At 51.8% G+C, this 26,919-nt stretch overlaps 3 protein-coding genes across 8 annotated transcripts in view; 2 read left to right on the top strand and 1 right to left on the bottom strand.

The window, feature by feature from the left end:
* Positions 1-3,735, top strand: part of Lsp1 (lymphocyte specific protein 1) — a 34,821-nt gene extending 31,086 nt beyond the window's left edge. For all 5 annotated transcript variants that reach the window (XM_021166468.2, XM_021166472.2, XM_021166471.2 and 2 more), the window contains exon 11: positions 3,367-3,735. The gene's annotated coding sequence lies outside the window, so the exon portion shown is untranslated. The remainder of the gene's footprint in view (positions 1-3,366) is intronic.
* LOC110298837 (proline-rich protein 33) lies at positions 188-15,884 on the bottom strand. Its single transcript, XM_021168359.1, has 3 exons — positions 15,550-15,884; positions 2,060-2,267; positions 188-1,913 (listed from the first exon to the last, which is right to left on the bottom strand). Exon 3 carries the CDS (start codon positions 1,718-1,720, stop codon positions 938-940), a length of 783 nt encoding a protein of 260 aa, XP_021024018.1. The 5' UTR covers positions 1,721-1,913; positions 2,060-2,267; positions 15,550-15,884; the 3' UTR covers positions 188-937.
* Positions 7,976-24,838, top strand: Tnnt3 (troponin T3, fast skeletal type). 2 transcript variants are annotated; one of them, XM_021168319.1, is made up of 18 exons: positions 7,976-8,033; positions 10,751-10,785; positions 10,949-10,962; positions 11,847-11,864; positions 13,163-13,180; positions 13,365-13,379; positions 14,401-14,412; positions 14,630-14,644; positions 16,865-16,903; positions 17,459-17,477; positions 19,768-19,813; positions 20,363-20,479; positions 20,571-20,648; positions 20,898-21,011; positions 21,118-21,227; positions 21,395-21,485; positions 22,490-22,530; positions 24,605-24,838. In XM_021168319.1, exons 2-18 carry the CDS (start codon positions 10,769-10,771, stop codon positions 24,657-24,659), a joined length of 819 nt encoding a protein of 272 aa, XP_021023978.1. In that variant the 5' UTR covers positions 7,976-8,033; positions 10,751-10,768; the 3' UTR covers positions 24,660-24,838. The 2 variants fall into 2 exon arrangements, with proteins under 2 accessions (XP_021023978.1, XP_029335544.1); XM_029479684.1 differs by lacking the exons at positions 7,976-8,033; positions 10,751-10,785; positions 10,949-10,962; ... (4 more) ...; positions 16,865-16,903; positions 22,490-22,530 and adding an exon at positions 23,152-23,192 and having other exon boundaries at positions 14,406-14,412; positions 24,605-24,743.
* Positions 24,839-26,919: the final 2,081 nt, after the last annotated feature.

Here is a 26,919-nt window from a genome sequence, read left to right on the forward strand (position 1 = left end):
CGGGTTCATCATTGTGTGAACCAGCACTGGAGAGGGTGGGTGTGGCACAGCCTCTAAGAGTGTGGGTTATCATATATCCAGTAAAGTAGCTGAGACCTTGCCTTGGCCCCTCTACCCAAATGAAGGCCCCTGAGAACTCTGCGGGGTTTCCCCATCCCATTTAAGAAGACAAAGTGATATCTATGTAGTATACATACATTTATTGGATGGCTCCATCTACAACCACAATACCCATCACATCCCAGGTGGGGCTACCAGCTCAGTCCTTGCTGAGTCTTGTTATGGTGGCTGTAAGGGGAAGCCACACCTGGCTCTTCTGGATCCCTCCTCTCACAGCTGTTGAGAGTCTGGCAGATCTTAGGAGTTTCTCTAATCCTTGATCCTGCCTCTCTGTAGCCCTCTAGCTTGACCTACCCTTACCCAACTGTTGAAACTTGGCTGTGATTTTTTCACTACACCATGCATTTGGTGCAGTCTTAATCAGTAAGCCCTTGCTGTCAGGAAACCAGAAGGGATACCTATGGAACCACAGAAAATTCTTTCTCAATTGCCCAGTCCTATGTGCCTCTGAATACTCCTCATCCAAGCCCTCTTTCTCTGGAACTAGAGCCCCCCCCCCACAGTTCCTAGACCTGAAGCCAGGCTCCCACCATCCATGAACATTCTCCAATGCACACTCTCCACAACCCCAAACCACCTCCAGCCACATGCTCTCAGCTTCATTCACTTCTCTCACTTTGCCATATCTCTTCCCACCAACTGATCTGTATCTGTCCAATAGGCTCCTCTTAGCAGCTAGCACTCAGCTACCAAGGTCATATACCCTGCTGACCCATCCTGTTCACTTGAGAGGGCTAAGTCTCTCTGCTCTGTATGCTCAGCCTCAGCCAGTCTCTGTCCACCAGAGTCCAGAGTCCCAGAGGCCACTCTGGCTTTGTTACTGGAGTCTCCAACCTTCTGCTGTCCGGTTGAAATTCTTGGGCTGAGAATGCAGCTCCAGAATGGGGTGGAAGGTAGGAGGGGGCCGGACCACCTCCTGTAGCTTCCGTGCATTGAAACGAGGTCGGCATAGAAATGGCAGGCGGTTGAGGCAGGCCAGAGGGTGGCCCCTATCTCCAGGCCCCACAGGGCGGTCTCTATGGGACTCAGCCAGTGACATGCGGTACAGCACTGCATCCCACATCCTGGATGCTCGGGAAGCAGGGGCCTGCGGGCCCACCACAGGGGCTGGCACCTCTGGTTGTGTTGGCTCCAGGTTCGGTTTCAGCTCTGGAAACACAGGCTCCTTTGCCTCCTCCATCAGCTGCTTCTTTAGCCGTGTCCAGCCACTAAAGGAGGGCTTAGGTGCAACTTTGGGAACAGGGCATGGGTGGAGGTCTGAGGGGCCTGAGGCTCTGGGGAGGCTAGAGACATTCCTGGGCTCCATGGCAGGCCTGGCTGTGGGCGGCTCCTCTAGATGTTTTGCTTCAGGAGCTGCAGGAGGTGGGCTATAAGGTGAGGGTCCAGGTGAACGGTATGTAGGGGCTATGGGCACCACCACCCTAGCGCCACTTTCTCTGTTCACTGAGGCCTGAAAGCTAGGTGGTGGCCTTGTTATAGAGGGCTCCTCGGGCCCAGGACTAACTGTCTGTACCCCAGCAGGCAGTGGCCGAATATGAGCAACTGGGATGAGAGACTGGGTGCTAGAAGTACACAGGCTTTTATCTCCATCCAGGGCCATTCTGGGGGACTCAGAAGTCCCAGTATGTGAGGATGGTGACAGCCGAATATGCACTTGAGTGATGTGGGTACCACCCACTGTAGGAGCAGATACATGGGCAAAGCCACTGCGGGGGCAGGCAGTTTCTGGGGCTGGAGCTTCAAGACTAGAAGGTGCCTTGAAATGAGTAGCCAGAGACCTTTGCTGGGGAAGGCTGAAAGAGAAAGTGGATTTCTGCAGGGGTGATGCCACATGGTGAATAATGGGGGTGTGTGGGGAGTGAGGTAAAGGGGCCACTGTGTGAGGGGCTTCAGCAGGACACAGGACTGTGGTCTCCAGGTCATGACTGGCCTCACTCACAGGGGACAGGGAGGTACGGAAGGCCCCAGGTGGGGTGGGGGTCACGCCCACCATCTTCTTCCGAGCAGCCTTTCTCAGTAGCTTCTGAAGTCTCTGGTTGTCCTTTCCTGGTTTGGGCAGCAAGGGTGGTGGGGGCCCAGGGGAGGGCTCATGTCTTGGGCCACCTGCTGCTGGGGGTATCGACACAACCGAAATAAGCATCCCTGGCCTGGGGGTAGAGGGGAGAAACAGTGGTTAGACTACCCTCCCTCCCCTGCCCACAGGAGAGGCTGGGCATTTTCTTACTGTATGAGGAGGTGGGGGAATGTGTAGACTCAGCTACTAGAAACCCCTCTTAGTCACTGTGGGTGTGGCTTCACCATACCTTGGTGTGGAGGTGAACCTACAGTGGCTCCAGGTCACTTGTGAGTGACAATGGCTAGTATCTGCCCTCAAAGCTCTGTCTTCTAAGATGGCCTAGCACAAAACAGCCACCTTCGAGTGCCTGCTTGGCCCCAGACTCAGAGTAATGCAGGACAGAAACAGAGACCCGCTGATGAACGCCAAGCAAACTGCCTCTGCCTGGCCAACTACCGGACAGTGGTGGAGAGCAGGCTGTCTGCAGACACATGAGGGGCTCCATGCTGTTGCCAGCCTGACCACAGGCGGGTCCGTGTGCTTTGAGACAGTGGTGAGGGGTGGCAGCCAAAAGGCTCAGGCAAGCTGAGGTTGTATTCTTAGAGGTAGATTGGCTGGAAGACGGGAGCAGTTTTCGCTGAGCTATACTAAATGGGATATCCCCATAGCCCTCCTGCTGAGGGTGGTCTTGGCCACGCTGCCTATCTTGGTTTCTGGGCGCCACGTGTTTGCAAGGACATTGACAAATGGCATCTGGGCCAAGCTGGAGGCCATCTGGTTTGGGGTGGAAGGAGGCCTGTGGCTGTTACAGTAGGGGCTGGCCCTGCTGAAGCAGGAGCAAACCCTGGAAGGGGGCTGCAGGAGTCTTCCCACTTGCTCCCAGCTTCTGGGCTACCTCTAGGGAACTGGCACTTGGGGATTGGGGCAACCATGGATTCTATTCCAGAAGTCTGCCTCAGTAGGTAGTCAGTATTCTTTCCTAAGCCAGTCCAGGCCAAGAATACTGAGTTCACTCTGACAGCAGGTCTTCCAGGTGACTGACCGCTGTAAGCAGGAGCTTTCCCCGGATAATAATAAGGGGTATAGTAGGGTCTGGTGACCACTAGGAAGGTAGGGTTGTGGAGGGGGCAGACCATGCCTCTCCCTCAATTCTAGCCTAATGGACCCCATACCCTTGTCTATGTTTCCAGGATAGACTCCGGCCAGATGCCACTCCCAGCCCTGACCAAGAAATGGCTTCCTGTTGCCAGTCTGGCCTGCTCTCCTGCCTCCAACAACTAAGCTGCCGCTAGCCTCTCCTTTTGCTCCTGGACCCTCCATCTTCTCTGCCCTCTCATCCTTTGACCAACCCTCCAACTCTGCTTCTCACCATCAGCTAAAGGGACCAGTCCCTAGAGGAGCCAAGAGCTCCCAAGGAAGGATGAAGGAGAGAAGGCAAGCATCCCAACCAGATCCAAGGGGACACTGTCCCCATACTGAATGCTCAGGACTCTCGAGTCCTGCCCTGTTTGTGGATCCCTCATTTTGTGTAATAAAGTGCATTGAGTGTCCCCTATGCATTTGGATCTTCTATGCTCACTAACAGGGAACACGGTGATCAAAACAGAAAGGGCCACATCTGTTGGCCACTTGAGACTTGATCAGCTCTGTGGGCAACCACTCTGTCTTGTCTTTTGGCCTTGCAGTGTGTTATGCTCGAGGATCTGAGGTATGAGGTGACCCAAGCTGGGGTATCAATAATGGATGTGGCCTACTCCTCTTCCAGAACATGACACTTCGGTGACCCTTCCTTACTTGGACCAAAATAAACCTCACAGCACCTGAACAAGGGCACTTTAGTCTGTTCCTAGTAGTGTCCACTAAGGACAAGTGCTGCCACCAGGCATTTCCTATCTTCGTATCCAGAGACTATTCTCTGGAAGTGTGATGATGAATAGATGGATGGAAGGATTGTTGGATGAATAGGCAATTAGGTGGATTGTAGCTAATGGATGGATAGATGGGTGGATGGATGGATGAGCAGGTGGGTAAGTAGATAGGTGAGAAGACAGATGGAAAAGTGGAAAGATGAACGATTGATGTTATTAGGTGGATGGGTGGGTAGATGCATGAGTGATGGATGATAGATGGATAGACAGGTGGGTGTTAGGATAGACAGATGGATGAATGGGTGGGTTCATGGGTGGGAAAACGAATTGATGGAGAGATGAATAAATGGATAGATATATTGATGAGTGGGTGAGCATGTAGATGGAAGGGCAGATAATTGATGGGTAGACAGAGGAGTAGCTGGATGGGTGGATGGGGAGATGGATGGATAGATAGATGGAGAAGTGAATTGATAATGGGTGGTAAACAGTGGCAGGTGGATGGGTGAATAGATGATGGGTAAGTGGATAGGGTGATGGGAAAGATGGGTGGATAGATGGATGGACCGATAGATGAGTATATGAGTAGATGGATGGTAAAAGGAGAGAAGAATGGAAGGAGAATAGTGGATGTGAGAGCTGATGTGTGAGGATGAGCAAGCATATAAGGGCTGAACAAGTGGATGAATGGCAGCAGGCAGTGGGATGTCCTTCTCAGGGGCACCCTCCCTTTGCCAGGCCTACCCTTAGGCTTGCCTCTAAAACCTGGTATCTCTAGAATCTGGAGCTTCTTGACAGCTTCAGTGGTCTAACCTTGGCTGTGACATCCACCTAGACATTCAGAATCTTGACTTTTTAGAAGCTTCAAACCCCACTGGTAGGAACACATAGCTCAGCAGGTACAGTTGCTGAAGCAGACAGGTAGATGGCCTTATCCCTCCTGCTTACCATGATAGAACCCTACTCTGTCCAACCAGGAACTTCTCTCTGGCCAAAGGACACTCCCTGCCCTTTCTACTCAAATGAGGTGGTGACCAAGAGCAGCAGATAGAAGCTGCTTCAAGGTCCATCACAGGATGGGGAACTAAACTCTAGCATAGTCCAAAATGGGCATGCCAAGTAACAGAGCAGAGTATTATTGCACTATGCTCCTGTGACTTGCCCTGCCTCTCTCTTTGGCCTCAAGAGGAGAGTGCAAGGTGTGCCTTCAGAGTACAACTCACTAAATCTTACTTGGGCCTCAGATGTGGAGTCTACCTTCTGCTGTAACACTGCCCACCCTGCCAGGGACACCAGGATACTGCCCTTCCATCTTCCTGCCAGCCTCCTGAAAGGCCCAATAGCTGCTGCTGCTTCCTCCAAGCCCTACTTAAAGACCCACTTCACTTTGGGATTCGGGAATTGCTCTAATACCTTTACAGCCAATCAGAGTGTTTTTTGAACCAGGAGGCACTGTCATGCATGGGGACAGCTGCTGCCCAGATCACAGTGGCTGAGTCCCAAGTGCCATGTCAGCCAATCCTATCCTGGGCTTGGCAGAGCCAGCCACAGTGGGTCAAGTAGGGGCGCTGGGTGAGGCTCAGGGTCCAGTGGCTCTTCTATTCCCAGTCTGCTCAGCACCCAGATTGAGTAGCTTCTGAAAACCCCACTATTCTGGGAGTCACCTGTATAGGCCATAGGAGTAAAGGACAGGCTCTTCTCAGCCTCCTCTGTCCTCCAGGCCCAGTCAAAGTCGGATGGATGTTCACCAACTTTGAGGGATCTCTCACAACTATCTGCGAAGCCACTGCCTCTCAGTCTCTTGGATAGAACAGGGACAGTCTCCATGTCCCATCCAATGGACTTTGTTGCCCCACCACCACCACCACCAGGGGCTCCAGTTCTCTCTCAGATTACCAGGGAGCCTTTTGTCCTGTCTTTTCCCCACCAAGCCCCAGCCAGGCCAAGTAGGACCTTTTGTGTATTACCTTGCATGTGTTACCTGCTTGAGTCTTTGGTGGACGGCAGCAGCTGGTCCAGCAGTGCCCACTCTATGCTGTCCTGCTGTACCTTGGGCCCGATCCCCTGAGGAGGAGGTGACTGTTACTCAAAATAAGACCTGCCTGGTCTCTCTGACCTCACTGAAAGCGTATGCCAAAGGTTTCTGAAGTGGGTAGCCACCCTCCCCTGCTGGCCATGAGGAGCCACTACAGAGATGGTAGCATAGCCATCTATAGACCTCTAAGGACCCTCATTCCTCTCAGGTAAGAGCTTCTGGATTCAGGGGTTCAACAACAATAGACTGGACAAAATCCCCCATGTCTGCTCTCCGTGTTCTTCAGCTGATTGGTGTGCTTGGTTGGTCTCAGTAGAGCCAGATGAGAAGGGAGGGCGACCTCACCACAGAAGAGATTTAGAGTCCCTTTGGTACTAGTGTGGGACTTCATAAACTCTACATGACCCTCAAGGCCAGATTGAGCTGGGCATCCACAATATTTAGAGCTCACTGAACCCTATCTATCTAATGGTATAGATGGAGGTATGGAGGGACACATAGGCCCTGTCCAGGAAGGTTGGGGTGGCCCAACAACTCCAGGGGCCTCTAAGGGGCAGGTGCTTGGAGCAGAGGAGAGCAGGAGAGAAGCTCTATTCTATGAGCCAGCAGGCTAGAAGACTGGTTCCACTCTCCTTCTGATCACACACTGGATCTTGTGTCTCTGGCATTCTATGGCCCCATCTCTAACACATAGGAGGTGGATGGTGGGTCAATCCAAACCTTCCAGAAACTCTTAAGATTCGGTGGAGGCTGGCATACTGTGGGCCTCCTACTGGTCATCCTGATGTCTCTAATCTCAGGATGCAAAAGGACCAGAGCCCTGTCTGTGTCCCCTAGGGCTCACCTACCATTACTTTGCACTCCACATTGGCTTTTTCCCTGAACTGAACAGATCTACAGACCCCACCAGCCATGGCCCAAGCCATGGGGTCTGGGAGGGTTAAGAGAGTGAATGGCAAATGCCAGGTTGGTCTCTTGCTACTTGGTGCTTCAGTTTCCCTAGAGGCTGACCAGGCACACAAGGCCCAGAAGAGTGTCCATGGTTGGATGGTGCCCCCTGGAGTCTTGAGGAAAAAAAGGCCAGGCACATGGCCAGGTCAGCTCATGGCCAGGTCTGCTCAGCAGGGCCCACGTCCCTGGACAGAGATATGACCTCCAGGTAGGTCCACTACTTAGTATGGAGCCCCCAGACCAATAACAGGCCCAAGCATTGCTCAGCCTTCCCCAGTTACTGAAGAAGATGGACAACCAAAGGCAAGGTTTAGGTCATCATTTCTCCTATCTTTTCATGAGACGTGTTCCAGTGATGTCCACTTGAAAAATAGGCCTGGCCTCGAAGAAGGGGCTGTGTGTGACATGGGCCAGGGACCCAGGGTTCTTCATTTGGGTATCTTGAGCTGTCTCTATGCTGGAGAAGCAGGGCAGAGCTGCAAGAGGTGCCATATAGAGTTAGACACCGATCTTGAACAAAGTACCTGCTCCTACAAGCCACCTCGGGCAGAGGAACAGAGGACCAAAGAACCCAAAACCCAGGCTCTAATGACCCTTCCCCCAACAGCCTGACTCAAGAACAGCCTTGGTCTAGACCCAATCCTTTCCTCCTCTCTCCCTCAGCCTGTCAAGCATGTGCCCATTGCTGAGGGGGAGGGTAGGTAAAAATAGCAGCTGACACCTTTCTGGAACAGTTGGGGACCTTGCCTCCTCCTCCAGGCATGTCTCCTCCATCCTTGCCTCCTTGGGTCTCCTCTGGGGCATTCCTATACTTGGTCAGGGGCCTGCTTGGGCACACCCTCCCCCTTCCCATGCCCCATGCCCCAGCCACCCATCTGCTGGCCAATGGGCTGCCAGAGAAGATCAGATGTCACTATAACATGAAGGGGTGAGGCTGTTGGACAGTGCCTGCCGCTGGTCCTGTCCACAAGGAGCCCCCAGCCTTTCTCAGACTCAACTGCAGGTGTGTATGGATGTGAACAGCCCGCATAGGAGTGTGCGACTGTGTCCGGGCTTGGCTGCCTAGCATCTAAGGGGAGTTCAATGGGTCCTGTGCCTCTTGCTGTGTTGTATTTTGGTGACTAGAAGCATGGTGCTTGAATCTTGGGCTGACATAGAAGATCTGGTTCTAAACCAGAATAGAAAGGCACGGGAAGTGAGAAGGAGTGGGGCTCCTGTGTGACTCAGGACAAAGGAGACCTCCTAAGGTAGGATCTAGGAAGAAGGGCAGAGGGTGAGATAAGGATCGAGTGAGTCAGAGGACGTCATTCAGAGCTCTAAGGGCGCCTGCAGCTGCCTGCCTGGCAGCTGGCTGGAGCCCCTCTGAGACTCTGAAAGAATGACCTTAGAGAAAGAATGTGATTTCAACTCATCCTTGGAGCCCATGGGTCTGCCCTTTTGCAGATCTGGGCTTATCTCAGATCACCCTGGGAAGAAGCTCAGGGGAGAGATATCTGTGAACCCCTGGGGGCAGATTCCTAAGGTTCAGGTGAAGACAAACAGGAGCCAAGCTGAACCAGGACAGAGGGAATGAAAGGAGCCTGGGCCTGAGCAGGAAGCTCATATCTGATCTTGTGGCTGGGAGACCAGGTGGTCCCTAGCCCTCCAGGCTCCCGCCTTTGTTAAGTTGCCGGGCTGGGATTCCTAACTTCCTGAGTCGAACTTTCTAGATGTCCTTGGGAATCCTTGGAGGAGACGGGACCTAGCAAGGTTGGTCAGAGGAGACTAGGCCCAAAGCAGGACGTGATAAGGGTCCCATAGCAAGTGAGTGGCAGGGGCCCCTGCCCCTTTTGGGGCTTTTCACCTTTGAAGGAAAGGAGTTTGGCATGGATCCCCAAGGAAACTGATCTCACAGGCTATTTTTGTGAACCTTCTTCTAAGCCTAGAACCCTCTACAAAACAACTGTTTTCACTCTCTGTTGTTTATTGGTCATCTCTGTCCCATCCCTGACACCCCACCTCTGCCTCTCCCCAATTTATAGGAATGTTGAAATGGGGGTGAAGATGCACAGATATGCTCAAGTGGGCCTTCTGGATCTCTTTAGAAGACCAGGAACCTCAGTTTCTCAACCTCAAACAAGGGCATTGCTACCTCACTTTGGAAGGGTGCAAGGCTGCCCTTGCTGGATGGATGCCTTTAGGAGCCAGGAGAGGAGCCAAGATGGCTAGGTTGTTCTCAGTACCCTGCCCCCCTGCCATCTTGGGTTTCAGGACAGAGGAGTCTTGCTAATTTTGATGCCTATTTTTGGACACTTCAGCTGCCACTGGCTCCTTATAAATGCATGACACCCCATGCAAACGTACTACCCCTCCCTCCACTGCTGACAGGTGTGTGGGTCCAGTAGAAACCAGAGGTAGCAAAGCAGATGGGGCCTCAGCTCAACTGATCCACCCCACTGGCCTTCCCACCCCACAGAGTGTCCCTGTTGGAGGGGGCAGTGCAGAAGACAGTAAAGAAGGCAGTTAATACTGGTAGGGATCAGAGCAGAGCAAGATGATGGGCAGTTCTGGCCAGATGGCTTACTTGTGGTTGGTGAAGTCTACACAGGAGCTCTGGGATGAGGCAGGGCTGAGCCTGGTGCTTGGCCACAGGCCTCCCAGGTATCTGTGGGTTAATTCTGCAGGAAATTTCAGTTGTTCTGGGAAAGCTAATGTTATCAACAGGGTCTAGAAACAGCCCCCATCTTAGCACCAAGCTGCTGGTGCATTTTTAGCCCCTGAACAACAGTTTTCTTATATGGGCTCCCTGGGGACACCAGAGCTATTGTCTTTAAGTCAGCTGTGTTGTGTTTTTATGACCTTTGTTTGTCAAACCCTGAGTCAACATTCTGATATAGTTCTTTGAAGGTTCCCAGGCCCCCAGACACTATAGGCATGTACAGTGACCAGTTCACAGGAACCAAGTTCTCTCTCCCTGTAGCCGCCATGCCTGAGCCTGTGTATCCAGTCCCAGACGTAGTGCTAGGAGATCTGAGACTCTGTTAGCTCAATCCATTCAGCACCTGGGTGTGAAACTCGGGTTTCCCACAGAGAAGTTTCTCAGACCCACCCCTGTGAGTTCAGTCTTCATGTATTTCACAGGAATGGAGACAAAGAAACTGAAAGTTCATGGGCTCTCTAATTTGAAGGGGTACCTCAGAGGATTTCAGAGAACACAAAAGAGGACCTGGGGTATCCCCAAATGTAGCTTGGACTCCCAAAGAAAACGTGAGGCACAGTAGAAAGTTTGAGCTCACCCAGGGAAGAAGAGCTGGCAGACTGAGACTATCTGTACCCTTAAAGTGGAGCTCAGCCATTCTAGGGTGATTCCCTAGCCAGAGGCCGTCAATTGAGACAAGCAAGGATATCCCCAGGTACAGAGGATCCCAAAGCGCTTACCCACAACCTGTGTATGTTTGGATGGCATTCCATGAAAATGCTGGAGAGGGGACATCTGTCCAGGGTGGAATGCATATGACAACCTTTCAATAGCCAATCAGCTATGGAGTCTAAGTTCCAGGCTGGAGCCAGGAAAAGAGGAAGGGGGATCAAAGTCATGGGGAGAAAGGCCAATTAGGGGAATCAAAAGGTAGCCCTCAATTGCAGTCTACACACATCCCCTCTAGGCCTCAGCCCACTCTTGTGAAGCTTCTAACCTAAGGTAACTCCTCATTGTCCCTTCTGGTGATGTTCCCTCTCCAGATACAACCCACCGCCACTATGTCTGACGAGGAAACGTGAGTACTGTATGGTCACCTCTCTTGCTGGTGGGATGGAACTCCTGGCACCTACAGACATCTGCCTCAAGTCAGCAGCTCAAGCTCACCTCGCTCTCTCTGTCTCTCTCTCTCTCTCTCCCCCACCCGCCCCACCCCACCGCTACTCACCCCACTATGACAGTGAACAAGTTGAGGGTAAGTATCTTCTCTATTTTCCCTCTATAAGCTTCCATCGTAGACAGAAGAGTTGCTCTTGGTGTGGGGAGGGGAGCTTTGACTATGGGTAGCACTCATTCCTTGGGGACCCATTGCCTAAGAGTCCCTGACCGGCTAGATCAGTCATTGAGTTTCAAAGACACCCCTCTCCCAAATTATCTTGAATCTGTGGCTTATTTTTTTTCCCCTGTGATGCTCACACCTTGACCTGCCCCAATCCTGTATACTTGCATGTCTGTGAATCCCTGAGAACTTGAGTCTGGGTGGGCAGCTTCCCTGTCCTTGTCACCTTTGGTCACTCACATGGCCACAGTAGGGCATGAAATCTAGGGACATCCAATATCTACCTTGTGGTTGAGATATTTTCCCCTCTAAGGCCACAAAGCCTCTGTGTTCATGTGTGTGTGTGTGCAAGTGTGTTTTCGGATGTGTTCATATGTGTGGACCAGAGGTCCACCTTGGATGTCATTTTTAGGAGCTTGCCTTTTGAGACAGGGAGGGACTCACTGAACCTGAAGTTTGATGATTAGCCTAAGCTGGCTGTCCAGCAAGTTCCTTGGGGTCCTTCTGTCTCTGCCTCCTCAGCCCTGGGGTTATGAGAGTGTGCAAACACACTTGGTCTTTTATTTGAATCCTGGGATCTGACTTATATGGCAAGCACTTTGCTGACTGACCACCTCCCCATGCTACCACAAAGCATCTCTGGACTGAAGATCCCAGACTGAGGTCTAGCCAGTGAAAGAACCAGACTGTCTAGGGACAGAGCCAGTTGTCCTTCAAATGCCTCACCACCATCACCCCCAGTTCTATCTCTGCTAACTTGGCTCCTTTTTTTTTTTTTTTTTTGTTCTATTCTAATGCAGAACAATACGAAGAGGAAGGTAACTCAGGAAACCAGAGGCCTCTCAGTGCCCATCCTTGGGAAGGCCTTGGGGGAATCCTCCCTGAGCTGACAATTAACTGTCTACTCCCTTCCTCATGAATGCACTATTAACCATCATCACCCGTCATTAATTAACTGTTAGTGATTAATAATGCCATTATTTAATTAATGGTCAATAGTTTGATCATTAATTAAACTATTAATCCTCTATCTCTTCGATGGGTTAATAGACACTCATTAAAAACTCACACATGCCCGGTGGTCACTGTGTCCATAGTGTGTGAAGTGGGGTGTGTTTCTGGCCATTAAAACTCATTCATTAATAACAAGGGTCTTGACCTCACACATTGTAACCCCTCAGAGTCACTGTACCTTCTCTTTTAGTCTCCTTATCTGTCTCTCCAGCTTTCTCTGTCTCTCTTTGTCTCTGTGTCTCTGTGTCTGTCTTTATCTCTGCCTTTCTCTATCCCTGTCTCTTTATCTCTGTCTCTCTTTGTCTCTGTCATCTTTCTCTATTTCTCTGTCTCTGTTCTTACCTTTTCTCTCTCTCTCTTCTCTCTTTCACTGTACCCTTGGGCTGCTGGAGACCCCTCCCTGGCTCTGTCGTGCCTGGGCAGGTGTGGGCGGGCTAAACGTTGAGTCTTGGTGCACCTGGGAGCAGCCCAGCACAGTGGTTCCCAGGCCTGACAAGCTGTCTGCTCCTGGCACCTGCTCAGCTCAGGGAGACTTCACGCAACTCACCAGACAGGCCATCCTGCAAAGGCTCCTGGGTGCTGTGTTTTCAAAATATTTTGAAAATACCTGCTACCTTAACAACCTGAGCAAACATCTTGCTGTCAGAAGATGGAAAGGCTGGTTTCTGAGTGAAATGTGGCCCTGGGGGCTGCCCTTCCCTAGGGTTGGCCATAAGGGTCTTGTTTTCTCAAAGCCTCTTGACCTACCTTCATTCCTGGCAGCTAGATGAGAACTTCTAGGTCAGAAATGGTTAAACACATGAGCTCACCCCTGATCCTTATTTCCATACCCTATAGAACAGAATTACAAACACCCAGTCATGGGATGTAGGGTGTAGAGGGCCAGGCCTGAGGTACAAACTCAGTACCCCAGCAGGAACATTGGTGGCTGAAGCTTGAGGGTCCCTGTTCACTGCGGCTAGCTGCTGTGGGCCAAGCATGGGGATCTGACCTGCTCATCATGCTTGACCCAAGAGAACCCAAGAAATTCCGTTTCTAATGTCTGTCCGTGTCCATTCTCTTCCCTACATGCCATCTCTCTGTCACCTTTGCTTATCCTCAGAGGAGGCCCAAGAGGAAGGTGAGTTGGCTTAGAACTTGACCCCCACTTGCCCTTGCCCTCTAATGGTGAATTTGATGTAACCTTCCCTCTCATAGGGCTGTGACCTCAGCCTCTGTCTCTAAGGGTCTGCTGTGTGCTCCTTTCTAATCCTATCCTCTCTCCTCCTTGCCACTCTGCACTCCCTGGCATTCCTCGGCCACAGAAGTCCAGGAGGAAGGTATGAGGATACAGGACTTCTAGTCCCCATGTGGAGCCCAGGGTCTGGCTGGAGCCATGTGGTGTGGGGAAGAGGGTGGGAAAGCAAGGAGGCGCCAGCCAACCAAGGGGCCCCCCATGTGGCCCCACATAACCCACTAATCATGGCCAACGCTTGTCCAAAGAGAATGAGAACTCCAAGAATCCTCAGAAACTGCACAGCTGCCCCAAATTTTGTCAGAGAGGGAACAGCCTAAGACAGGAGTGGTGGGGGAGACTATAGAGCCAGGTATGGCTTGAGTCCCCCCTTCCCCAGAGAAGTCAGTGGAAGCCCATGGTGATGACTGGGACCTTTGGTAGGCCAGAACCACCAAACCAAATAAATGTCCAAAGAGCTCAGGTCATTAGAAAGAGAGATGCAGGACTAATCAGAGGCCCTGTTTCAGGGCCTGATGTGCGGACAGATCAAGTCAATTTTCCTATCCAGTTGTGTTCCCCATCAACCCAATCACAGGCCCCATCTCAACCCTCTTTAGGGGTTAGACCATGTAGAGTTCCAAGGAAAGGGCTTTTGTACCTTGCTCTGGATGGCAAAAGAAGAAGTATTTGGAATAGACTCTGCTTCCCTGGGGTATCAGAGCCTCCAAGTAGGCTTCAGCTCTAGACTGGGACCCAGATGAGGGCAAACAGGAGGCGGGCAGATGAGGGAAGGAACTAAACGTCACTCCGCCACAAAAGCGAGAGCCAGAGTCCCAACCATCAGCTCAGTTTCCCTACTTGTGAGGCAGAACAGGTTAGAGGTGAGTTTTGTTCTCTTCAACCCCCCCACCCCCCATTCCCAAATTCTGAGCCCGGGGGAGGGGCGGTGTCAGAATCTGGGCTGTTGGGATTGAGGGTGTCGTGACCCCAGCTAACTCTAACAGTATCTTGCTCGCTTCCTGCACGTATCCCACCCCTCGGTGACCGGCTGTTTCCTTTTAACCTGGATCCCTTCTCTGACCTCTGACCTGTGGTTTTGCCTCTTGTTCCATGGCCCTCCTTAGCCCCCGAACCAGGTAGGTGACGTGACTTCAATGCCACATGACATATGTGGCCATGTGGGGGTGTGTGCAGGAGCCAGCCAGAAAGGAACAAGAGGGTGCCGTGCAACTTACCAATCTCTACTACACACCTGTTTGTCCTTTTCCCTCTCTCCCACACTGCCTTCCACTCATTCATTCTCTCTCCTCCCTCCCTCTCTCCCCCCCTCCCCCACCTGGTGCTGCTCCACAGAGGAAGTCCAAGAAGGTAGGTGCAGGTCCTCCTCACAGCCACGGCCTCCCCCTCCTCCTTTACCCCTCTCTAATTAACTGTCTCTCACACCCTTTCCAATGTACCCACTACCAACTAAGCCCTGCTGGCCTCTGGGCTGAGGACAGTACAGAATAGGGAAGCTAGCCTGATCTCCTGAGCTAGATGGCTGACAGTGGCAGTCCCCAGTCATAGTGGTGAAGGGCAAAAAACAACACGCTCTTCTTGCACCTCCATCAGGAAGACTGAATGGGACATATGGGCTACCCTGGGTCTCCAGAGCCAGTCTTAGGAAGATGGTGCTGGAGATCCACTGGGACCCTCTGTGGCCTCATCAGGATGTGTAGAGCAAAGCAAAGAGTCTAGATAGGTAGCCTCCAACCTACCCCAGCTATCAAGCCAGAGGGAGGAAAGTAAGGAGGGTGAGTCTGAAGGGAGGGTGGAGGGGCAAGTGGGGTGAAGAAGCAGAAAGTCAGGCTGAGGCCCAAGGTGGGGATGTCAGAGACCTGGAATAGCCAGGGGCCATGCATGTGAACAGGCAATCAGTCAGATCCCGGCATCCCATCCAGGGCCTGGGCCTGCGCCAGACACACCCATCAAGCAGAATTGACGGGTTGGGGGAGGGGGGCTGTCAGCCTAGCAGCAGGGCTGGTTACACTGGGGAAGGGAGGAAGGGCTGGACTGGGGAATCCATTTCAGCCCCTCCATTTACATGCTGGCAGGCCTGGTGGCTGGGCCTGAAAGGAAGCACCTGGATAAGGACATGCTAGAAGAGGGACCCAGGGACGTTCTCAGGTCACACATCTTAGGTTGCCAGGCCTCCCCGGGACCAGAACTGAGATTTTTCTGGCAGACAAATGGACAGAGAGAAGGGTGGGGAGACAGACAGGGGGAAGCCTTACCTTGCCATTATGCAGCTGCCTCTCATACAACTCTTGGCAGCACCCCATCCTTCTCTGTCCCCAGAATGTCATAAGGGTAGGGTGAGCCCATCAGCCCCTTCACTTCCTCCCTAGGCCACTCCCCTGGACCTTGTGCGAGCAAAGGTTCTGCAGCTCTCCATGGCTCCTTGGACAGCCACTCCTAAGATGTTAGGCAAGAGTGGCACTAGGCTCTCCTGTAGATCTAAGCTGCCTATTCAGGCAGTGCTGCCACACGCTTTGGTTGCTAAGTAACCATGTCTTTCAGAGGGGTGAGAACTAGGTATTCCAGAAGGGCCCTGGTCAGAGCAGGCAGCAAGACCCCCACCCACACCTTGGATGAGGCTTGTTGGCTCCTGGCCAAGTGCAAATGTCCTAGGAGTCCCAGATGCTTCCCTGTCAGGTGTCACTGTGTTCCAGGCAGACCAAATACACGCATGTCAACTGCCTCGCTTCTGCTAAAGCCAGAGCAGGGCTAAAGGGCAGGGCAAGGAAGGGTGATGGTGAGCAGCTGTGGTTAATACCAGTCCCAACCTCTGCCAGAGTGGGTCACACTCAGAGGAAGCAGTCTTTCCTCAGGACAACCGGCCTAGCAAGGCTCTAAAGGAAGGGAAGAAGAGAGGCCCCACCAAGACGCATGGGAAAAAAGCCTCTCAGGGGTCAGAGGGCAGGTTCCCAGGATCAGGAGGCCCTGTCGTAGGGCTGAACCTGTCAAAACTCACAGATATGGATGAGCCAAAAAAATTTTTTTGGATCCCAGGCAGGCTCTATGAACAAAGACTTTTACAAAGAGTTTGCAATAAAGAGACTGTAAAAACCATAGTGTGTTCCCAGGTACGAGACTAGGTGGTAGAAGGCAATGGAAGGTTCCATGACAGCTGGAAGGTAGAGAACAGCTTCAGGATCTTCCCAGTGGGAAATCTGGCTCCAGTCCCCATGCTCCCTCCTCACAGCCAAGCTTTCTTGCCCAGCATGAAGCCCTGGGTTCAATTACCATTACTCATAAACCAAGTGTAGCAAAACATACTTATCACTTGGAAGGTGGAGGCAGGAGGATAAGGAGTTCAAAGCCATCCTTAGCTACATTGAGAGTTAGAGGCCAGCCTGGACAGCAAGTATCCATGAAGGGGAGGAGACCTATGGGAAGGTGTAGGAGCTGCCCTGCCGCCCTCAGGCAGGGGGCTCTGTGCGTGCCTGCCTCTGCTGTTCCATGTGGCCACTGCTGCTGTGTGGCCTCTGCACTTCTGCAGCTGCGTGGCTTTTTTCTTGCATGTGCGCTTGCGCCCACACCATGAAGATGCTGTCGCCGAGGAGGAGCGGGAGGAGGACGAGGAAGGTAAGGCCCGCCAGCCGCTGTCGCAGCCCCCTGCTCCACCTGCACAGGCCTCTGGCAAGAAGAACCAACAGTCCAATGTGTCTTTGTTGTGGACTCTCCAGCCCTTCCACTCTGTTCGTCCATGTCTGTCTGTCTTTCTTTCCTCCCTGGCATGGTTCCTCAGTGACAAGATGCTAAGGCTTTATTTGCATCCGCCATGGAGTTAGGGTGCTAGGGCCAGGTTTCTGCCACTTAGAAGCAGGTGGTTGATCAGTAGAGACAAGCCAGCATCCCAGATGTCACCCAGACTTTCCAGGCCTCTTGTCTTCTTACCTTCCCTCCCTCCCAGCCCTCTAGAGACATGTATGTCTTTCTGTTGTTTGTCCCTTTCTTGCCTTCATGCCCACACCCTAAGTCCTTCTTAGAGCCCCTAGGGAATTTCATAAGCACCAGGCTTCTGAGAAGGAGGGTGGCCTGGGTGGGCTGAGTAGAAACCCCCAGCCTGCAGTAGGAAGCTCCATCCTCTCTGACCTGATCTCTTTTTCTTCCTCTTCCTAACCTGGCTGTCATGACCAGAAGAGAAACCAAGACCTAAGTAAGTGTGGGGTCCAGGCAGAGCTCCTGGGGAATCCTAGAACAGGGTGGGTTGGGAAGCCCAAGCCTGTTTTAGAAGAAACGCTCAAACAGCAGAGGATACTAGGGACCATAGTTGCCAGTAGAATGAATAGAAAGAGCTTCTTTCCCATCATCCAGAGCGGTCAAGGAGGAGGCCACTGGCCATAGACTGAAGCTCAGGATTGGGACTGAAGGTATCACACGTCTGCCTTTGCATGTTGGGAGGCTGCCCAGGTCTTCAGATAGATTTTTTTAAAATGGTCTTGAGAGGAGGATTTCCCACTTGAGATGAGACCCCACCTAGTCCAAAAGAGCAGAGTGTTCAGGGGCTGAACCCCCTGTGAGCCACTCTGCAGAAGGCTTACCCTGGCCTCACTTACTTGTGAGTGCACCAGGAGGTAGATAAATCCACAATCTTCCATGCACCACTCCTTCTGGTCCCTTTGAACCTCTCTGTCGGTTCTCCCACTCTGAACGAGGTTGAACTTTTGGCATTTGCCCCTCATTCCCTCCCCATCCTCCAGAGAAGAACGGAGCTAGGTGAAGAGTGTGGCTGGCCCACATCCTCCCTTGAATGCTGTTTTAAATCAAGTCCACATAAAGTAATGCAGGATTCTGAGATAGTTTCTCATCTTAGAAAAATTATTTATGTTCTCAATATGAAAATAAAACACCTCATTAAGAAAATTTGGAAAATACATAAAAGTCAAATGAAGGGGAAAAAAAATCCATCCATAATTCTCCCACTCACCCACCAGCCAGACTGTGGAAAGGACCAGGGAGGGGAAAAATGATCTTTATTTCTTCCTGTTCTTTTTCTACATGAAGTTCTTGGAAAATAAAGATCCTGACTATGTTTTTTCAAGCACGGGACTGTCTATATAGCCTTGAATTCTGCTTTTAAAAAAATTTAGCACTATTCATAAGTATTTTTCCATGTTTTTACATAGTCTTCTTAAATATTTTGAATGGCCACATAATATTCCATCAATTGGACAAACCATAATTTTCCTAACCATTCCCTGATCATAGGCTTCCCCCAATATTTTACAATCATAAATAACGCTGGGCAGAAATCATTTTCCATCTTGAGGGCTATTTGCCTAGGCTACATTCCCAGAACTGGAATTACTGGGTCAAAGAAGACCAACGCTCTGAAGACTTTGACATTGACTGCCAAGCTGCTTTCCACCAGGGCCCAGCCAAGGCGGTCTCCTACGTGGGCTGGGATCAGGCTTGTGTCCCACACCCTCCGCGCCCAAAGGCGGGAACAGGCGTCTGCCCCTCACCCGTTGATGAACAGCCAACCGCATCTCATGGTTGTTTGTCTTAGCATTCCTCCGATGGCACCACCACTAACCGTCCATGTTTGTTAACTGGTCATCTTTCTTTGCAAGTCAGTGGCTTGTGCCCCTTGCTCGTTTATCTCATAGTTGACACGTCTCCGTGTTTGCTTAATCGTCCGTTTACTCGGGGATATAAATCTTCTCTGTATTTGCTGAAAAGGGTTTTTTTTTTTTTTTTTTTTCGGTCTGGATTTTTCCCCCCTCTGCGTTTCAATTTTTACTCTTTTTTCCCCCCACATACATAAGTTTTTCATTTGCACAGCATCATCTGCACAGCTTTCCCTTGGAGGGAACTTTGGGGCTTCAGAGCTTAGAAAAATCCCTTCCCTCTCCAGGTTTTGATCGCTATTCAGCTCCCCTTTCTTCTGTGGCCTGCTTCTAAAAGCCGCGGTTGTCTGGGCTCCCTGCTCCATCTGGAATGTGTTGGCAGGAGGAGGGGGTCGCTCGGCCAGCGGGCTGGGGGCTCCTTTTCCCCTTACAGGCTCTCGTTCATTTGGGCGCTCAGAAAGAAAGATTAAAAAGTGTCTAGAGCCACAGGACAGGTCTCACCCCAGAAACTGATGTCAGTCACTCACTGCCCCTGGAGCGCCTGTGGTAGCCAGTCACCCTGCCTTCTGCTAGGACCTGGCTCCATTTGTTTATGTGTCTGAGAAAGGTGGCATGAAGCAGTGAGCAAAACAGAGATGGGCATATGCAGGGTGATACCTTCTATGAAGGGACAAACTACTCCCAGGGGCATGGGTTAGAAACCCAAGAACAAAGAGCCAGGCAAAGCTGCTTTAGTTGAGACATACATGCTCTGTTGGGTGCCAGGGTGCAAGAAAGGGAAGGAGGGCCAGCCTAGATTCGAGGCTGGCTGGGCTCCTCTGTGGGATGGTCCCAGTTGTCCCTGCTTATGAAACAACTTCTATGTCTCTTCCCCAGACTTACTGCTCCTAAGATCCCAGAAGGGGAGAAAGTAGACTTTGATGTAAGTTTATGGGGCCCAGAACACCCTCATCCCAAACTCTAGCCTTTGAACTTCATAGGCTTCAGGTCATGTCTTCTCAAGCAGCCAGACCCAAGGCAGGCCAACTCTAGGCCACACTCCCCTAATTCGCTCCTAGACCCCAGGAAGTCAACATCCCTTCTCATTCCCTCCATACATTCTTGTACCCACAAACCCATCCACTCATATACCCAGCCAGTCTCTCAACTGTCTCATTCATCTGTCCACTTATTTGTTCAAGCACTCATCCACATATGCAGCAAATTAATCTCACGGTTTCCTCTCTGCCAGACCCAAGAGGCTATCTCTGAGGATGACAGTGCCAAGTCTGAGCCAGGTCACTTCAAGAATGGTACTGGCTTCATGATCAGCCAGGGCCTAGGTTCCTCCATGACCCTGTACCCAAGGCCACACTGAGCCTCAGGAAGGCAGCAGCTGTAGAGACCTGGCAGAGGGTGTCCCTAGCTGGAGGTGGGTTCCAGGCTGGTGAGAAGGGGTAGGAACTTTTCTCTCGCCACCCCCAACCCCCAGGACATCCAGAAGAAGCGTCAAAACAAGGACCTCATGGAGCTCCAAGCCCTCATTGACAGCCACTTTGAAGCTAGAAAGAAAGAAGAAGAGGAGCTAATTGCCCTTAAAGAAAGAATTGTGAGCACTGCTGCCCTGGGAGGTTGCTGAGTACTCCGCAGGGACTGGGCATGACAGGGAGGGGCTGACCAGTTTGCCCTCTTGGCTGCAGGAGAAGCGCCGTGCAGAGAGGGCTGAGCAGCAAAGAATTCGCGCTGAGAAGGAGCGGGAACGCCAGAACAGACTGGCGGTAAGGACTGTGTCATCCTGCTGTCTCCAAGCCTATGTAGCAAGAAAAGCACAAGGTCTTAGATTCCTTATACTGGGGCCCTCTGTTAGGGTCAACAATCAGAGCTACCAGGTTAATACTTCTTGCTCTACAGAAACCCTGGAAAAGAGCAGCTTCCTTCCAGGAGGTTCTAAGGCCAGAGCTAGTCTTTGAAGCCTGCTCAAAGGACAGCCCCTAAGGATCTTGGGGTGGGGCGTGGGGTCTCCACAGGAGGAGAAGGCCAGAAGAGAGGAGGAGGATGCCAAGAGGAGAGCTGAAGATGACATGAAGAAGAAAAAGGCTCTGTCCTCCATGGGTGCCAACTACAGCAGCTACCTGGCCAAGGTAAGGGACATACTCAGAACCCTGAAGGATGGCCTTCAAGTGAGGCGGGTGTTTGTCCCATGTACCTTTCTGAGACCGGGCCCTTCATCCCCTATCCCTTCCCCAGGCTGACCAGAAGAGAGGCAAGAAACAGACAGCCCGGGAAATGAAAAAGAAGATTCTTGCCGAAAGGCGCAAGCCTCTGAACATCGACCATCTTAGCGATGACAAGCTGAGGTGAGGGGGGAGGGGGCTCACAGATCATGCTGGGCCTTCCCTTCCCCCTCCACCCCCGCCAAGAGAACTGAGTCACAGCTCTCTGTGGTTGATGGAGGAGGAAGCAAGGTCCTGGACCCTGCCTTTTTAGCTTCACCCCATCAAACCCCCTCTTTTCCATCTTCCAGGGACAAGGCCAAGGAACTCTGGGATACCTTGTACCAACTGGAGACTGACAAATTCGAGTTTGGGGAGAAGCTGAAACGTCAGAAATATGATGTGAGTCCAGGCATCTCTGGCTTTTGGGCCTACGGAGTCTTACTCTCTGGGGAAGGGGGGGGGGCTTCAACTCTCTCCTCACATCCCAGTCATTCTCTGGTCATGCCTTTGCCTTGAGACCTGGCTTCATTAAGCCCATCTGGGGTCACTACTGGAGACCGTCCTTCAGGGCGGCTACCTGATCTATCAGCCTGGGCCCTGCATCGGGATTGGCCAGTGCTGTAGCTGGAACTGTTATGTGTTCTCCAACTGCTGAGGTCCTCTTCAGGGAAGGCAAGCATATATCCAGGGTGACTCAGATGTATTCTGAAAGTGAAGAAGAGAGTTCAATACTGTGTCTCTTGGGGGCTGGGAGGAGGGTCAGGGCATATGGAATGAGGTTGCAACCTTCATAGGCATTGAGGGCAAGGTAAGGGGCTGCAGAAATGGGGCAGGCCTTTCCTTGAGGGATAAGGTAGAAGCAAGCTTGTTCTTACACACCATGGATGCGGGGAAGGGCACCTGTCCTGGTGCCTAATGTGCTCAGGGCAAATGCAAATACCTTGGGTTCACTGGCAAATCAGTGCTGTCCTTCCCGCCTGTCCCTCCAGTGCCCAGTGAGGGGAGAGGTAGGAGCTCATGCATGAGCATCTTCCACAGCCATCAAGACAGACAAGAGGTTGGCTCCTTCTTGCAACCTCTGGGAAGATGACATAGATCTTAGTTGCTGAGCCTTGGTCTCCACACCTCCATCACTGGCCATCCCTAGAAAGAGATTCATCCCTCAGCCTCAAGGCTACCCCCAGAAGCTAGTTCAAAGAAGGCTCCACCAAACAGATGCCAGGCTACTCTTTCTAGCAACAGGAGTTGGGTCAGGAACCTATAGCCTCCAGATACACTCTGCCCATATCTGGTCTCCTGGGTTCAAAGAGTCTGCCTGTTCATCAGAAAACTGGTACAATATACATCAGGGCCTTGAAGCTTCAGCTGCCCACCCAACCTGGTAACCATGTTGATTTTTCTAGATCATGACTGTCCGGGCCAGAGTGGAGATGCTGGCCAAGTTGTGAGTAGGCAGAGCCTGCTATAGGCCAGGCTTGTGGGTGTGCAATGCTCAGCTAGTGTCTCGCATGGCAAAGACTTGGGTTGTTGAGGACAACTGGTGGCAAAGGGCCTTTCCCTCCTGCCCCAGATCCTCCCTCCTGACTTCTGCTGGTGGCTATGAGGCTGGCCTGATGCCCTTGTTGGCAGATGAGAAATGAAGGCCCTTGCCTTCCCAGAGCCTCTGGGCCACCAAGTCAGGAGTAAGCTCTATGGACCAAGGAAGGTCAGGATCAGGAGTCAGTGGTGGAACTTAGAGAGGTCTAAAGGCCTTACTTCCACCCTGTCCCTTGTGCCTGCCTGCGTCCTGCCGTAGCCACAAGGTAAGTGGCCAGCTGGGAGCTGCTGTGTGTGGTAGCTAGAGGGAGGAAGTCAAGACACAGCCCAAGGACAAAGAGCAGTGCCCTCCCACAAAGGAGCCAGAAGACAGTAAGGAAAATGGTACAGGAGGCTGTGTCCCTGCAAGTGAGGATACAGTGGAGATGCCACAGTTGGCCTGCCCTGTGGTGAAGACATGTGTCCCCTGGCTGGTGCCCGGCTGGGCTTCCCAGATCCCTGTCACAGTAAGTCACCTGTGTTGTTACAGATCACCACCCTCAGGAGCCGCATTGACCAAGCCCAGAAGCAGTAAGTAGCCCAGCCCATTCTTGCTCTATGCTGGGCCTAGAGTCCCCAGGGCTAGCCACCTGCAACCCTACGTAGGACCTAGGCATGTTAGCCAGTTCCTGAACGAGGGTTCCTGGTAGCTGACCCTAAGCAGAGCAATAACAAGACTAACTGAGCCCTGGAACCCCCTGGCTCCTTTCTCTCCTGCATGTAGGAGGTGCCAGGTGGGGAGGGGATACATTCCCCCTCTATGATGTGTTAACCAGCAGTGAGCCTGTAACAGGGTGTGGTAATGAATATCTGCAATCTCAATGCCTCTCCAGAGTTGGAAGCAGGATTAAGGCCAGCCTGGGCTACATGAAGCCCTATCTCAATTAACAACAACAACAAGAGGTGGTGTGAGGGTGTAGCTCAGTAGGTAGAATGCTTGTCCAGCAGGCACAGGTCCTTAGTTGGATCTCCGTACCTTAGCTGGGGCACAGCCATAATCCCAGAACTTTGTGAGGAGGCAGAGGTAGGAAGATCAGAAGTTCAAGATAGAATGTGGAGTAAATTTCAAGGCCAGTTTGGGATAGAGAAGATGGGAGGAGAAAAGGAGCGCTTGTGGAGAATGGATGAATGAATAAATGAACTGACGCCTCAGGAGGGTAACCGCTCCACACAAGGAATCAGATCCACAGGACTCCAGGACCTGCTGCAACAGTGACCCCTTGCCGGGTTCTTAGTTTGATATAATGCTAGGCATCTGATGCTGACCATGGACATGGGGTTGTCACATTTCAAGAACAAAATCAAGTGGAGCTCCTTAGACTTCCCATTTCTTGGGGTTTTTCTCTGTCCTTCCATACTACAGGAAGGGGCTATGGACTCACATCTCATGATGGACTGGTTTGATGAAATGCCATGTGTCCATGGGTGTACGCATGTGTCAGGGTGCTCAGGAAGGCCCGTGAGGCTACATCACCAGCCCAAGATCCCACTGGGGTAGCTCCAGAGCTCATGTACTTTCGTCCTCCTGCCAGCCCAGAGCCTCGCACAGCACTTATCCTGCTTCCAGCTTGCTAGGGTAGAGAGAGCCTCAGAGAATGAGGTCCCTAAGTCCTGGAACTGGCTATCCTTAGCTGCCATCCTGAAAATCACAGGCTTTTCAAAAACACTATTTTTCAAAGCTAGCATATGGCATGGGTCTGCCTGTAGTAGTCCCCCTGGCCAAAGCAGGAGACCAGAAGGTGAGCCTAGGTAACCAGCTAACACTCTCCTAACTACACTAGTGCCCAGGCCTTGTCAGGCCTCCTGCAGGTGAGTCAGCTCAGGCTGGAATGAGGTGTGTGCACTCGAAGTCGGGGCGACAGCCTGGGGAGACAGGAGCTAATGGTCTCCTGTAGCTGGCTGGACCCTCTGAGCCTTCAGTACATTTTGCTTCTCATTTGCAGCAGCAAGAAGGCCGGTGCCACAGCCAAGGGCAAAGTCGGTGGGCGCTGGAAGTAAAAGAGCAGAGAGGTGCACTGCAGCAGAGACCATCAACCCTGATTCCTGCCAGGGCCCCTTATTCCAGCTCTGCACTCTCCAGCCCTCACACCCAGGCATCTTTGGGAACTCAGGACCCACCCTGCTGCAATGCCCTCACCTTCTGGGGTCTAGGAATAAAGTTATCAGACTCCCCTCTACTGTTTATGTGTTGTGCTATCATGCATAAGGGTCCTAGGGAAGCTGGAAGTGTTGCAGGACAGGGAGCATCATGGGAGCACACTTCAGAACAGCCCTGGAAAACTCAGGATATCTTACTGCTGTTAGCAACTAGGGCTCAACTGCACACGGTGCTGCACCCCAATGTACCTCCAGGACTTGGTCTGCAGCTGTTCTTATCAGAGGTTTTTTTATTCCTAAATTTTCTTTGTCCCCAGAACCAGAGGGAGAGCCCTCTGTGTTAGAAAGCTGCCTGGGCAGCCCCCCCCCCCCTCAAAGCACTGTTTAAAGAAGAAACAGCCCAGCCTCGGGAGGCCTAGGGAGGAAGGCTGGCTGCCTGGAGACGTTGCAGACACCCCGAAAGGGGGGAGGCGAGGGGGGCTCCGGCGAGCACATCAAGGGGGGAGAGGAATGCAGGAAAGCACGTTTCCCACGAGGGAGCAAGCTCGGCAAACAGCGTTCTCCTATATTACAGGGAACACAGAACACAACTGTACAATAAATTTGAAAGTCCTGACCAAATAGAATTATGGAAAATATAAATCACAGAAATTGGATCAAGACGCGGAGCCCTGCACAGCGAGGTATTCATAGAGGAAGGGGCTTGTGCACAGACACCTCCAGGAAGACTGGGGAGGCAGGGCAGCCGCAGCCAGTGCCCTGAATGAAAGACAGGGAGTGTAGTCAGCCCTCACCAGGCCCCTGAGGGCAGCATACAACCTCCAGAGAGCACATGTAACTCATCGGTACATGTACCCCATGAGACAGCAGTGTGGCCCTATCTGTGCATGTACCCCAACACATACAGTAGTACAGACTCCATCTGAATGTGTACCCCAACAGAGGGTGGTGTAAACCCCATCTGGGTGTGCACCCCAATACACATTGCTCTAGTTCCCGTGGGAAACACACACATGTACACCCTCACACCACACACGGGGCTGTAAATATACTGTATGGTTATATATCTGGATGCTCTGTGTCCAGCATGTGCACACTATTAAAGAAAAAATTGTTTACTGACCCTGGTTGCAGCCCAATGGGGAAGATTCTATGAACATCAAACCAACTTTAGGGCCAGCAGCACACCTTGCAGTGGAGATGGGTTCAGCTGATCTGTCATGGGCAGGGAACATAGAACCAAAGGGCAGGAATGGACAGTGATTGAGACACCAGGGTAGAGGTCTCTGGCTAAGTAGACCTCACATGATGCTGCTGAAGGAAGGCTAGGGGATTAGACATGGCTTGGGTGGTATCCTCAATATGCTAAGTGAGAAACAGACAAACATGTTTGTGTCTTTCCACAATGTCAGAATGTATTGATTAATAGCAGTATGTTCACAAGGTAAGACCATTTCAATGGCAGCATTTGCCAGATAATCCTGCTTTCTTTGATAGCCTGGCCGAGGCAAACACAGATTCTCTCATTCCAATCTTAATTACTAATATTGACTCTCAGATCACACACCACACAGTAAATATATCTATCTATAGCTCTGTCTATATATGTATGTTACATAATGGCTACAAAGGTTTAAAGAGGCAGGAAGTTTCAAAGAGTCCTGAGAAGCCAAAACTGGGAAGTTGCTAGGGCTGTAAGAGTCTCCATATTGATAAGATAACGAGCAGGATGGAGCTAAAGCAGAGGCTGGAGTGGCTGGAGTGGTTTCTGTAGCATCGGGCCTGCAGTAGGGTCAGAGCTGAGCAGTAGGAGTGAGGTGAAGTGAAGGGCAGGGCTGGGTCTAGATGAGCCAATGGGTAGATAGATGGATAGCAGGTCCAGACAAAGGAACAGGGGGGTAGCAATTGAGTAAGCTATCATCAGTGGGCACCAAACTGAGCAGATGCCCCTCTCCCTGTCAGTTCTACACACACACACACACACACACACACACACACACACACACACACACCACACGCACACTGGGTAGGTGGTTGGATGACTGAGGCAGAAGGGACATTTCCATCCATCCCTGTTCTAGGTCTCTACCTCTTTAGGAAGTTTGGGTGAGGGATGTCCACCTTTTTCTTGGTCTGTGAATTCTTGGGTCTGGCTTCTCTG

Source organism: Mus caroli, chromosome 7 (genome assembly GCF_900094665.2).
Source record: "Mus caroli chromosome 7, CAROLI_EIJ_v1.1, whole genome shotgun sequence".
Lineage (NCBI taxonomy): Eukaryota > Metazoa > Chordata > Mammalia > Rodentia > Muridae > Mus > Mus caroli.

Bases quoted from the DNA above. Each gene is read 5' to 3' on its own strand.
- LOC110298837 (XM_021168359.1), bottom strand. From the start codon at position 1,720: ATGGCCCTGGATGGAGATAAAAGCCTGTGTACTTCTAGCACCCAGTCT.
- Tnnt3 (XM_021168319.1), top strand. The intron at 19,814-20,362 runs GTAAGTTTATGG...CCCAACCCCCAG, and splicing joins GGGAGAAAGTAGACTTTGAT to GACATCCAGAAGAAGCGTCA. The intron at 21,012-21,117 runs GTAAGGGACATA...TCCCTTCCCCAG, and splicing joins ACAGCAGCTACCTGGCCAAG to GCTGACCAGAAGAGAGGCAA.